A 13,196-nucleotide genomic window follows, 5' to 3' on the forward strand; every position below is an offset into this window, starting at 1 on the left:
ATATTATTGTATATAAAGTTGCATACTGGGACTGTAACAGAGATTAAGTTCATTATTAATAATTGAGGTTATATAGCCATTTACCCCAAAGGATAAAAACGGTATCAGTTACACGATGCATTGTGCATTTAAAATGAATACCATTCAAACTCTCTCAAAAACACATTTATTGCTTTCTTTAAAAGATACCTCAATCCTGGTAAGTAAAAAAAAATGGTGTATTTAGATACATTTGTATATATGCTACTTCATATATACCAAAACAGGAATTGTGATGTGCTCCTAGCCTATTGTCTTTGAAGGAAAAATAAATGCTGGCTTTGTTGTTAATAAAAGAGCCCTAGACCCACTTAAAACTGGTAATTTATCTGGACATTTCATCAGTGATTATAATATATAAACATAAACACACTAATAACATATCACCAAATTAATAATATAGATATTGACATATCTTCCCGAATAATATAATTCCAAAGCCCATAATTTAACAGTCTGGCAAAACAAAAACAAACCAAAAAAAATGTTCAAATTATACAATAGTCGATAACAGAAAAACTGCTAAATTTAAAACCCATAAATATCCAGACTTTGTGCATTAAAACAGATACAGGACAATTATGCTTGAATTCTTACAACACTGGTAACTTAACTTGAATCGGGACAAACAGATAAATTAAAAGATTTCTGTTCACTGAAGTTAGCTTAAATTTATAACTATTTGGGGGGAATTTCCTACTTACAAAATGTAATAAAAACTGATATAAGACTGAGTTAAAGCTTTCAACTTTACATTTCTAAATATAAGGGGTCATTGCAGACTAATCTCCAAGGTCTTTAAAGTATAGTGTTTGTACAATTATTTATTAATGTTAATCTCCTCTCAAAAGTAGTATGTAGCCGTTCTTTATTTATACACTTTACGTGTATAATGTATGACACAGGTTGAGATAAATACTTAAGTAGCCATATACCCCTCAAGATGTCTTTGCAAACTGAAAGAGTATCTTTTCAAGCTACAAAGAAAATAGAGATTTCAATCCAACTTTGTTTAAATAATCAATCTACAGTTGAGTGCAGAATTTTGCATCCCCTTACTTTAAAATGGCAAAAACTTTTCACCCTTTCAACGTAAATGGAACATATCACTCAACTGCAACTGAATAAAATAATTTAAGATGGATTACATACTACCTACATGTACTGAGAACAGGACTCAGGTAAATGTGTAATTATCCAGATATACAACACATACTGAAGTTACACAGCATTTAAATTACCCTTAGGCTCAATGAGCACCTAGATATCAGCATTAGTATAGAGACAAGGTGCTGATGAAAAAATGCATTACAGGTAAATCAGTTTTCCTTCCCTTTAATAACTGATTGCTAATTATATCTGACAGTTAATTTATATCATCAGGAATACCTTTATAATAAAAGTAATAATTAATGGTCCTGCTCTATATGTGTCAGCATGACAACAGCCTAACAGAGAGGGAGCTGTGCGTCCTGAGCAGTTGGAGCTCCTCATCAGATGTTTCGTGTGCTTTTTCTTGGCTCTGTCTGGTGACTTGTAATTTGGCTCAAGATAAAGGAGCATCTGTATGTCCTGTGCCAATATAAGCATACACTGATTGACTGCTAAAACTAATGTGGATGATATTTAAACCTATTCCCCTCATACATCTGAAATATTTCTCCTTCTGGGCTCTACTTGAATTGGGAATAGTTTTTGTTTGTCTTCTTCTTCTTCTTCTTCTTCTTCTTCTTCTTCTATCTGTGCATGTGGATAGAAACTTAAATCCTCACTTAAAATTTTTCATTAACACATTTAGAAAAAAAAAAGTGCATAACTATGACGAGCGCTAGATAAACTGCACTAACACTATTCTCCATCAGTAAGTACTAGTGCCTGCAGAATATCCGAAAGGGAGACGATTCCCTCCACCACATCTTGCTCGTCCACCACCACCAGCCTGTGCACCTGAAGAACATAGAGGAAGACGATTAGCATTACTTTAAATGTATCTCTGCAGAGTAGTACGTCTACCACAGCTGAAAGAATGTGTATAGAAACAGATACATGACAATGTAAATGTGCACACAGCAGTTGTGATGAAGACAAAGAATCTAAAAGTATTTTATTTCAAATACATGCTAAAGAGCACAGACATCCGAATGATTGTTTCCTGAAAGATTGTGGTGACTATGCAATAGGAGAAAGGTGAAAAGAGTCTAGAGTTATCCAACTGTGATGACATAGTATGTCGTAGATATGTGCACATGGTTCTGCTTTAAAAAGACTTGACTAAATCTTTCTCGGCCATAACACAACATTAAAGACAAGCTCCATTTAGCCCTAACTGTATTTGTGGTGGGGTGAAATATGTTTAGTGCGGGAATTGTAGTGTGGAGGACCATTTCAAATGTTACGCTTTAAGACTATACTTCCTTCTAAACTTCTTCTTTTCCTTTCGGCTGCTCCCTTTCAGGGGTTGCCACAGCGAATCATGTGCCTCCATCTAACTCTATCCTCTGCATCCTCTTCACTCACACCAACTAACTTCATGTCCTCCCTCACTACATCCATAAATCTCCTCTTTGGTCTTCCTCTAGACCTCCTTCTAAACTCTGGACAGTAAATGCTCACAAGGGATAAAAGACCAGCCATAAGAGATAGCTACTTAGTGACATATAATAACTTATAATACTCACCTCAGCCTCCACCAGTCTGTTGATAATGGCCTCTAGGGTCTCGTGCCTGTGACATGTCAGCACTCCTTCAAAATACTGTGAGCGGTGCTGTAAGGCCTTGGTGACAGTCACATCCAGGTTGTTGTAAGTCTTCTCTGCTGCCAGGTTCTGTATAAATACAGTCCCTTAAAGTAAATATGTTTCTTCATGTGAAATAGCATAAAAAAAATACAGTTAAAATTATACCCAAGAATCCATATGTCAATAGAATATTCATTAAACACTAAAGAAAGGCTGGTAATATGGAAACATCTTCTGTCACATTTCATATCACAATATTGCCATAAAATAGAATTTTCTAGCAATTCAAGGAACTTTACATGAATCCGGCAGAGATGCACATTATTAGTCATCGTGACAATATGGTTTGGACAATGAAATCAATACCTAGATGATGAAGATGAGATAATCTATCACAATGATAAAAAAACTCTCATTTAAATTTGCCAGTCACACCAAGTGATTGGCACCATTGCCCACAATGTGATGATTTGATTTTTCAAATATGATTGTTTTTTCAACTGGTCAAATAAAACAAGCACTTTGAATAAATTATGTAGGATATTGGAATTTGGGGATATATAGGAAATTGTAGCACTATAGATTGAGAAAATATTTAGAACCTTCAGCTGAACTGTTACATTTGCATAAAGTCCTGCAGGTGTTTGAAAAAGTCAAAGAACTATAAAAAATGCCAACTTACTATAACATCAAATTTTGAGTAAATGTCCACCACTCGACCTGGAAGACAGAGAAAGGACCATAGTCCATAATGAAGCAAAATTCAGGTCTCTGGCCATTGATGTTAATTCAATAATACCCTACAAACCTTTGTCATCCACAACAGGGAGTGCTGATACTCGCTGCTCAACAAAAATACCCAATGCTGTGTACAGTGGTGTGTCTGCACGGACCATCGCTATGTTCTTAAATGTTCCTATGTTCAGTTCCTCTAACGTTTGACGTAAGAATGATGGTTTTGGCATCTCTGATATCTGAAAGAATCCGATTGTACACATTTGAAACAGTAGAGGAATGAAGATTTACCTTGTTAGTAGTTTGTAAAATCTGTTTTAAAATATACTGGTTCCTTAGCTCTAATAAACTACTACAGCGTTCTACAGTCTCATACTTAAAAATTGGGGGAACAAAACAATGTCAGGAAATTAAAGGCATTAAGCATAGTAGTAGTGAGAAGAGAAGCCCCAGTAACTTACGAAAAGCTTCAGGAACTTGAGAATCCTCTTGTGTGTGAGAATATATAGTGTGTTCCCCGTCAGTGGGTCTATTACAGGCAATCTGTGGATCTTGTTTTTCAGCAGAGATGACACAGCATCATACAAACTGTGATATAGAAAGAAAGGATCAAGGTAATTTATAGGGGGTGTAGCATGTTTGATATAGCGCAGCTAATTAAAACAAAGTAAAACTTTGTATCTTTCCAAGAAATGCTATAGCTTTGAACACAAGCAAAAAAAAAAACAGTAACAGAAATGCTGATAACTTCACTAAGGTAAAAACAAGTTTAGAAAAACTGTTTATATAGACGTAGTTAATTTTCAGAGAATATTTGACAGCTGCTTATATTTACAAAGGCTCTGGACAAAAATAAATAAATAAAATAAAATAAAATAAAAAAATCTTTCGCAGAGTAGTACATATAGTGCATGCAACTAGTATCCCAGTATGCAACATCCATGTATTCAGAAATGCCAGTGTAAACAAAATGAATTAAAAACAAATGTGTATCGCACCTTGCGTTAGGAGATATGTTAACCAAGGGCTTGAAAGAGTCTTGGAGGTACACCTCTATTAAAAAACAAAATCAATATTCATGTGGTATACTTTAAAGATTACCAGAATAATTGACAAGAAACAGATTAATATGCCCACCTCTCCATGTTTCAATTTTGTGTTCTTCCAACTCATATATCTGAACCTAATAGTTTACAAATAGATAAAGGGCTACGTTTAAACTCACGTGACAAAATAACATTGCATATCAAGTGTAAGATATAAATGTTTACACATAATCCTAAAAGACTAACCGCCTTACCAATGGAGATTTGTAATAACGATGGAGAATGTTAATGAAGTCTGTGATGGTTAGCATACCTGCAGACGGGAATTACAACCATTTAGTCCATTATTAAACTCAATCTTAATTGAGTAAATAAAATTGAAGCAAACAAAAATTGATCTTACCAACAAAGCACTGCTTTTTACTGTCCCACAGCGGTGCTGCTCTTACCCCATTGGAAACAAGAGCAAAAAATGCCTTCTTGACCTTTAAGAAAAGATTTTAGTTTGAAGTGCCAAACAAGACATAAATTAGGGACTTTTTAGATTGAAAGTGTTTGTTTTACCTGGAGTGATGTATCAAACACAACCAATTTGGAGCTGGTGGGTACAAGGTCATAACAGCGGTGGGACTTCATAAACCTGGTGTACACATTGTGCTCTGGGTCTGAAAAATTTATAATAATAATAAATAAAGAGAGTATTGAAGACACTTGTTCACTGTTGAAAAATGTAACGATTTCTAAATTGGGTCTCGTGATTTATACATGTCCCTTACCCTCTATGACAGGGTCCTTTTTGCCCTCATCATCAGTGGTTACTGGAATCTGAAACATAAATATTAGTATATTTTAACCTATCAAGGCAACCTCTAGTTTGTTCAAATGTTAAAAAAAAGGGGATGGATTGATGTTAAACAAAAAACATGTTACACAAGAGCATAACATGGGTTTTAACTCACAGCTTTTGTTACTAGTTATTATTGCGGATTCTAAATATTAAAAAAATATATTGAACAAAAGGGGTGATAGATATTAGATTTATGTGATACATTTTAAACATATATCAAAGGAAGATTAGTACATAGGCATTTTACTTCTATAAAGGAGTATTTCTGCACTTTTTTAACCATGTGGAAATGTTACACAATAGTTAAGTAAATGTTCACTGATCTGAGTAACATTACTTTTTCTACTTGTGCTGTAGTAATGAATCGAGGTTGCACAATTACCCAGCAACATTAGACAAGCGATCTCTGAATTTCTTGATGATTTCAGTTGTTGGGTGAACTTAGCTAACTTCACAGGGTATACTCAACACCAAACGATTATAGGTGAACTAAAAACCATCTGTTCAATCGAGTGAGAGAACGAGCGAAATGTGTGAAATCAGAGACACATCTAACACTAATGGAAGAACTCGGCGGCGGCTTGTTGTCAAACAACATGATAACGGTACAAAGCTACACGTTAGCTTTAGCTAGCGACACACTGTTGACACTGTGAGCCAGCGGAGGTGACTTTTCATGTTGGAGCTGCCTTTCATGTAAGGTTAAAGTAGGGCCGGGTGAAGGCGTATGCTGTGTTGTTTTAGTAGCAAGTTAATTGCTTTAACTACATTAATACTTGTGTTTCGCCCCGGGGACAATGTTGTAAGCTAACTTCCTTACGGTTTACTGACGTTGTGAAGAAACGAGCTAGCCCCAGCTACTATATCAAGAATTTACTAAGTTAGATAGTAAGCTAAGTAATAACCGCTGTCGTTAGCACAATTCAGAAAGTCTCGTTGGATAACTTATGTAGAGAACGTGCACTGTACTAGCTTAGCTAGGTAACTTACACACTCCATGGTCCATCCGCCGTGTCGCCGCCCTACAGTCGGATTCGTAACTAGCCGGAGTTTTCAGTACAGACCTTTCGTAACGACTGGCTGCTGTTATCGGTACCGTACAATATGTAGCGCTACCGCAGCACAAACTGTAAGCGGCGGGGCGGAAGGTCACTGCACATTTACTTTCTACTTTACCATTGTCTGCCATTAATTTTGTGCTTATTTAACAACATTACGTACTGGCAAGTTTTCCAAATTTAGATTTATAATATTAAATGCAGCACAGTGTGAAATTAAAAGCCTTATTCGTCAATATATGTAGAGTTTCAAGTTGTAATTGTTACATATGATCATCAAGATAGTAAAAATGTGCTCATTTGTAACAAATTGCTACATTAAACACATAAATGCAGGGAAACGACGATCCAATACCATGTTGTACATTAATTGATGTGAAGTGACCTGTTCTAATTGGGACATTTACCTTCGGTACATAAAGTATTATTTGAACTCTGTGAACTTCTTAGTGTGATACTTTTTAGTGAAATTTGGAGCTTCCCAAATTCATTTTAATGCTGGACTTTTACTAACAGTATTCATACACTGTTGTATCACTATTTGTACCTAATAGATTATCTAAAAACTTCTTTCACCACTGGGTAATGATGCATCATTATACACAATCGACTGTCTATATGAATTATATCCATTTTAGTAGGATGCGTCATTTATTTCATGTCCCAGGTGAATGTGTAGTAATAAAATAAATAATTCAACAAAAATCAAATGAGTAACAGACTTTATATATTTACAAACTGTTTACAGCAAGATTTCTGAATTAACGTTAACCCACGAGGGAATTTTGGTGTTCAGGTGCACAACACCACCACCTGCATCTATGGTATTAAGTCAACAGAAGACAAACCCTTTAAGAGCACCTTGAGTCATGAAGGGAAGCAGATGAGGAGTTTGAATTACTGTAAGGCACAAGACACAACATCACCAGCTTCTGGTCAACCATCATCAATCAAATAACTGCTATTTCAAAAAAGCACTTGATAAAGTTACCCACAATCGGGTACAACATAGGAATTATTGGGGAGGGGGGGCACAATCTACCACGTCTTAGTAAGACTACACAAGCAAAGAAAAACAAGTCATTAAAAATATCAAGGGTCTGCCAGTGACCGTATAAGTCCATGTAAATTATGGCTGAGTGCCACCCTGAATCGGTTTTGAATCAAGTCTGCATGAAGAAACAAACTTAAGCCACATATTTAAAATGTCTAAGCCAACTCTGTAGCCTTCAGCCACTTAAATGGTAACACAGTCCTAATATATCATTTAAACATTGCAACCCACATAGGAATACTTTCTACTTAGGAAACTGAAGGATCAAATCTGTATCACTCAAAATATAACCAATAGTACCAAACAGTTCTCTAATATTCTATTGATTGTTAAATGAAAGGGCCATAATTTGTAAATACCAAAGATCAATTCCAATCTATACTACTTGTCTCAGAGGGTTGTCCATAAGATAACTTTATTACAGTCAGGAGCAATTTACCTGTATAAACATTGAAAGGGGCCTATCTGCTTAAAGAGGATAAAATGTGAACTGATGTTCAAAATTCTCAGTCATGCAGACAGAGGTTATTCATGAAAGGTACCTGAAAAGGTGTTGATAAAAGTTACAGTGAAAGGAACTGTTGACACCACAATGAAATCTCATCCTGGTTTTTTTTAAAGAAATCCACCATTCGTGAAAATGTGACATTTTGACACATTTAAAGTAATGTGAACTGCTACTGTGGACCACTGTCCAAAAAAGTAAAAAAATTAGTCCTTAAAAAGGTTATTAACCAACTCTCACTGTACATTACATTTAATACAGTAATGAGACACAAGTCAACGTTGTCTCAAGAGATTTTCATAGTTACTTTTGAGAAAAAATTTTGGCAAATTATTGAGAACAACATGCTTGTCAATCTTATTTTGTTCCTAGGCAGATGGTTAAATTCAAATAAAGGTTTTATCTGCTCATCAATTCCATTTCAATATTTAAAAAACATGTTCAATGAAGGTATTTGTTGTCTAAAACAACAATTAATGTCATTGTTACTGTCTGCACAAATCAATCTGGTATGACAACGGAATTCCACTGCATTGTCGGTGAGGTCACGATTGGCAAGCTGGTGAAGTTGTGCCTCGTCTTCAGCGAACAAGCTTACTGGTGTCCTAGATACACTTTACATTACAGCACACTTTCTCTCCTCTGGGGCTGCATTGCCATCAGCTTTTTCCATCTCCAAAATGATTCTCTTGAAAACTTCCACAGCAGTCTGCATGGAAAGAATATTGTGTACAGAGTTAGAAATAATACATCGACCAGACCACTGTAATCTATTATAGAGGAGACATTGATCAATACCTCATTCTCCTTGGCTGAGGACTCCATGAAGGCAGCACCCCAGGAGTCAGCAAGTTTTTTTCCCTCCTCTGGCTTGATAACCCTGGGAAAATTTAAGGGAGACTTCTAACTATAAACAGAAAATTCCTTTTGTTACACACACTGGCCTAAGTTACTCAAGGATCGTTTTAGTAGGTGGTGACAAGTAAGTATGTGCTACATTTTTTTAAAGGATAAAATCTGGCAATATTATATATTTCTGGAGGTGTCAACAACTTGAGATGACACCATATCCAACAACATCTCAATACTTTGACTTTTTCCTATTTGTTTCCAACTAGACATAAATCTTAAGTTTAAAAAATGTTCAAAAAATATACATATTAAAAAGAGCTTTCTACTTTAAAAATTTGCAAATAATAGCCCAACAGGAGTTAGTTCTGAATTTGTTAGGGACTATTTTGAACTTCAGATATTTTAAAATACTTTTATCTGAAAGTAAGAACATATATTTATATTTAAAGGACTTATTATACCTTTCCATGTGGAGATCTTTTTTGTTCCCTACAAGAACAGTTGGAACCCTAAAAAGAAAAATATCCTGGTTGAGAGAAGAATCACTTAGAAAAACACAAAGGTGGAAACACTGATTTTAAAGATCCAACTAAACTTACTGAATCTTCCCAACCATGTCTAGCAGCTTGTCATGTAGAACCTGCACAACTTCAAAACTGAACAGAGAGACAACAAAGCACTTAAAAACAGGCATGTAGTAATAATAACTTTTTACCCATAAACTTACTTTCTACACATACTAAACCCTGTAATTTAAACTTATTTGTATTTTTCTGAATCACATACAAATTATGAATCTCTGGAGCTTAAGATTCATGTATTATGAATTGTTTACTTAACCTTTTAAGATTTTTAACCAGAAACATTATTCATGCAGATAAATAAAACAACTGTCCACTCACCTTTTCATGGAAGTCACTGAATAGACAAGGACATAGCCATGGATGTCCATTGAGTGGGACTGTGGAAAAATTGAGTACTCATCCTACAGACAAAGGACAGGTGTGTGTGTGTGTGTGTATACATACATAGGTTAAATTCAATAATGCAACATCTGATTATTATCATACCAGCAATGTTTAAGGTTAAACATTAAAATTTTAAAGATCACACATGTTGAGGTGAAGTTCTCCATGCTTTTATCAGTTACAATGGTACATAAAAAAACCTACTTACTTGTCCAGCTGTATCAACCAGCTGAAGATTAAATTCTTGACCATTCACACTGACCATTTTGTTAAAGGCTGGAGAAAGAGATTAACCTATTATTTTTTCTCATTACAATAACTGAAATACATTTTGCTTTTGATGATCTCCATTATCTCTTGCGGATCTAACACTTACTGTTTTCAATGGTAGGGTCATAGGAGTCAACAAACTGTCCTTCCACAAACTGTATTGTAAGAGATGACTTTCCTATGCAGGGCAAAGAAACATAACATGGATTTGCTGCTAATATTTTAATATGATGTTGAAAGCCATCTCTTTGTTTATAATAATTTATAATAATAATACATAATTTTAACAAATACTGTATTGAAGACCTTATGGCTTTATGTTTCTTTTTAGAGCAAACAACCCAACTGTTTATATAATTAGTAGATTAATTAAACCGCAATTATAAATACATCTGTAATGAAATGTATTATATTCAGAATAAGGAACAAAGGATGAAAAGAGTAGTTTATACACCTACCGCTTTACACTTCTAATCCTCTCTATAAGGCAATTTACTTTCCAAATAGCTATCAAAATGTTACACAATTAAACTTATAATGAAGCAAACATGGTGTCATGCATATATCGTTAAATTCAATATGCTGCACGCCTGTTAATGTCTGACATGACACGAAGTTTTGATGCAAACACTACTTGGCTCTCTACCAGGATAGCGCCGGCTAAGCTCACTTTATTCTAACTGAATATCTCACAAATTGTTAAGCAGCAAGTCAGGGTCGATGTTACTACGGCTTATCGACCACGCAGCAAACACATGTAACACAGAGAAACGTAAACAAAAGTAAGCTAGCGTTTCTCGTGGTTCGGATACCCTTAGGAGGAAAACAAAGCCAGGACGTTAGCCTGTTAGCAAGCTAGTCAACTAACATTAGCAGTGCACGAGCTCGTGTACTTACCTACAGACCTGTAACCTAAAACAGCAATCTTTCGATATTTTGGTTGAGGCATTATGGTGAAAACGGTGTTGATTATGTCGTGATATTGTAGTACGCCACCTAGTTTTTCTATCTAAACAAACTTTTTATCACCACATTCGTCTCAAGTCACGTGACAACAACAAACTTTTCGGAGCCGCCGCTCGAGCTTTCCGCTGGGCCTCGAGCTAGAACTTCAAAGTTTATCCAAGGCAAGTACAACTTGTACTTTTCTCAAAGGCGGTCGTGAACTGTATCCGATAATATAATAAACACCGATCGCTAGTTTGAAATAATGAAAGTCTCGTTTAAACTAAAACTTGAAACGAGAGAAGCTTGTTCAACGCGGTACGATTCGCAAATCAAACTGACGGAAATTGTCATTGTGTAAGCACACCGTCGTAAAACGAGCGAGCACGTCAGCCCTGACATGGACAAGCATTCCGGTCAATTTGTACAGCAGAGGTCACTCTTTAGACAGTCCAGCGTGTTTCTGCCTGCCATCCTTTAGACTTCTCTAGATGGAAAAATGTGATCCTTTATATGAACAAATGTATGTTTGCTCTGTTGTAGTAGCTTATGTAAAAAGATAAGTTTTTACATCTACATGTAGAGACACAGGTGATAGATTTTGATACGGAACAGTGCCGTCAAAATAGGCTATTCAGATAAATTACAAAAAAAACTTTTGATGTAAATACAACATTCTGAAAAATCTTAGGCACTCAACATAAAGCAGCTAATGTGTTTTTAAATGTTTTAAACCTAACGTTATTTCCCCAGCTCGATTAACTTAAAATCAACAAGGAGTAGAGATTTAAAAAAAATTAAATCAATATCAGGTGTGATCACCCATGCCTTTAAAACTACCAAAACGTCCAGTTTCACAGATCTGTTTTGTTCTTATTTTCTCTAAATGTAGTTCTTCAATAATTGTAGGTAAAATTACAAACATTCATAAAACATACCTTAATAATCAAAAGTACAATTATGGAAAATAATAAGTGACATCATCCATAAGCAACATTTAACATTTGTAGCTGGTCGAACTGTAGCTGCTTTTAACGTTATATCAAAAGTAGTTTAAAGTAGTTAGTTATAGTTAACTATTTTAGCACATAAGTTTCTGAATGTGGTTCTTGTCCATTCTGATGAGTTGTGGGATAATTAAGGAATTTAGAAAATGTTCTGCTACATATATTTGTATTTAAAAACTCATAACTTCTTTGCTGTGAAATACTGTAAAGTCTTTAAGAGGTGGGAGATGGGATGTAGTAATGATGTGACAAAGAAAGTTAGGTAAAATCCTTAACGATGTGTTGTCTTACAAAGACAACATATTTTGTTATTTGATTTAAAACCTTTATCCAGTAAGATTTTACAGAAGTACAGAATTTCCCTCTTAAAAATATAAAGCATCATAACGTGATTCCATTCCACGTGATTATATTCTATTACATCACTGATTCAGTAAGCCCATCCAAGACGGAGGTGTTAAAATTTGTGTTTTAAATAGCTTAGTACTGTGCCTATCTGACCTGCAATCTACCTGGATGACTTCCACGATGTGAGCTGTATTTATTATTAATTATTCTCTTACTGAGCTAACAATAATAAAAAAAGAAGCAGCTAACTATAATGCAATTTTTTTAGTCTGCATCTCATTGTGCTGGTCACAGACATAATAAAATCTGTTTAAATTATTCTGCTTAACAATTAGCATGAGCATTTAAGGTGACTACAAACTTAACTAAATAGACAGGTGCACCATGAGCCCACTTAATCTTTTGAGCCTGACTCTATAGCCCTGTTATTTTGTTACAGAGAAAGACACTTTCTCTGATTTTGAATTTGCTTCTTTTGGTTCAAGTTTGAGTAGTACATGTAAATAATTCCCATTAAAATTCCCGTTGCTTCACTATATAAAAATATCTCTGTACTTGTAGCTGAAAAATGCCTCCAGACGACATCACTTGGAGGGGCTTTCAATTTAGATTATGTTATCTTGTTGCTCACACTATGAAGTTTGTTATTATGGTCAACCTGCTTTTCTAGAGCGTCTCCAGATGACATCATCTGAATTCCAAATGATGAAAAACTCCTCCAGGTTATGTAATCTGGAGGAGTTTTTTAGCTAGAAGCAAAGAAATATTTTGATTTATGAAAGTG

At 35.0% G+C, this 13,196-nt stretch overlaps 2 protein-coding genes across 2 annotated transcripts; both read right to left on the bottom strand.

The window, feature by feature from the left end:
- Nucleotides 1-147: 147 nt before the first annotated feature.
- prkag1 (protein kinase, AMP-activated, gamma 1 non-catalytic subunit) lies at nt 148-6,542 on the bottom strand. The gene is made up of 12 exons (XM_067505464.1): nt 6,396-6,542; nt 5,335-5,383; nt 5,123-5,223; nt 4,962-5,043; nt 4,813-4,871; nt 4,650-4,695; nt 4,511-4,565; nt 3,974-4,100; nt 3,586-3,751; nt 3,460-3,497; nt 2,718-2,864; nt 148-1,986 (listed from the first exon to the last, which is right to left on the bottom strand). Exons 1-12 carry the CDS (start codon nt 6,402-6,404, stop codon nt 1,888-1,890), a joined length of 978 nt encoding a protein of 325 aa, XP_067361565.1. The 5' UTR covers nt 6,405-6,542; the 3' UTR covers nt 148-1,887.
- Nucleotides 6,543-7,168: 626 nt separating this feature from the next.
- On the bottom strand, nt 7,169-11,431 carry LOC137127909 (GTP-binding protein Rheb-like). The gene is made up of 8 exons (XM_067505468.1): nt 11,010-11,431; nt 10,219-10,290; nt 10,051-10,118; nt 9,777-9,859; nt 9,474-9,530; nt 9,336-9,383; nt 8,821-8,902; nt 7,169-8,731 (listed from the first exon to the last, which is right to left on the bottom strand). Exons 1-8 carry the CDS (start codon nt 11,059-11,061, stop codon nt 8,639-8,641), a joined length of 555 nt encoding a protein of 184 aa, XP_067361569.1. The 5' UTR covers nt 11,062-11,431; the 3' UTR covers nt 7,169-8,638.
- Nucleotides 11,432-13,196: the final 1,765 nt, after the last annotated feature.

Source organism: Channa argus, chromosome 5 (genome assembly GCF_033026475.1).
Source record: "Channa argus isolate prfri chromosome 5, Channa argus male v1.0, whole genome shotgun sequence".
Lineage (NCBI taxonomy): Eukaryota > Metazoa > Chordata > Actinopteri > Anabantiformes > Channidae > Channa > Channa argus.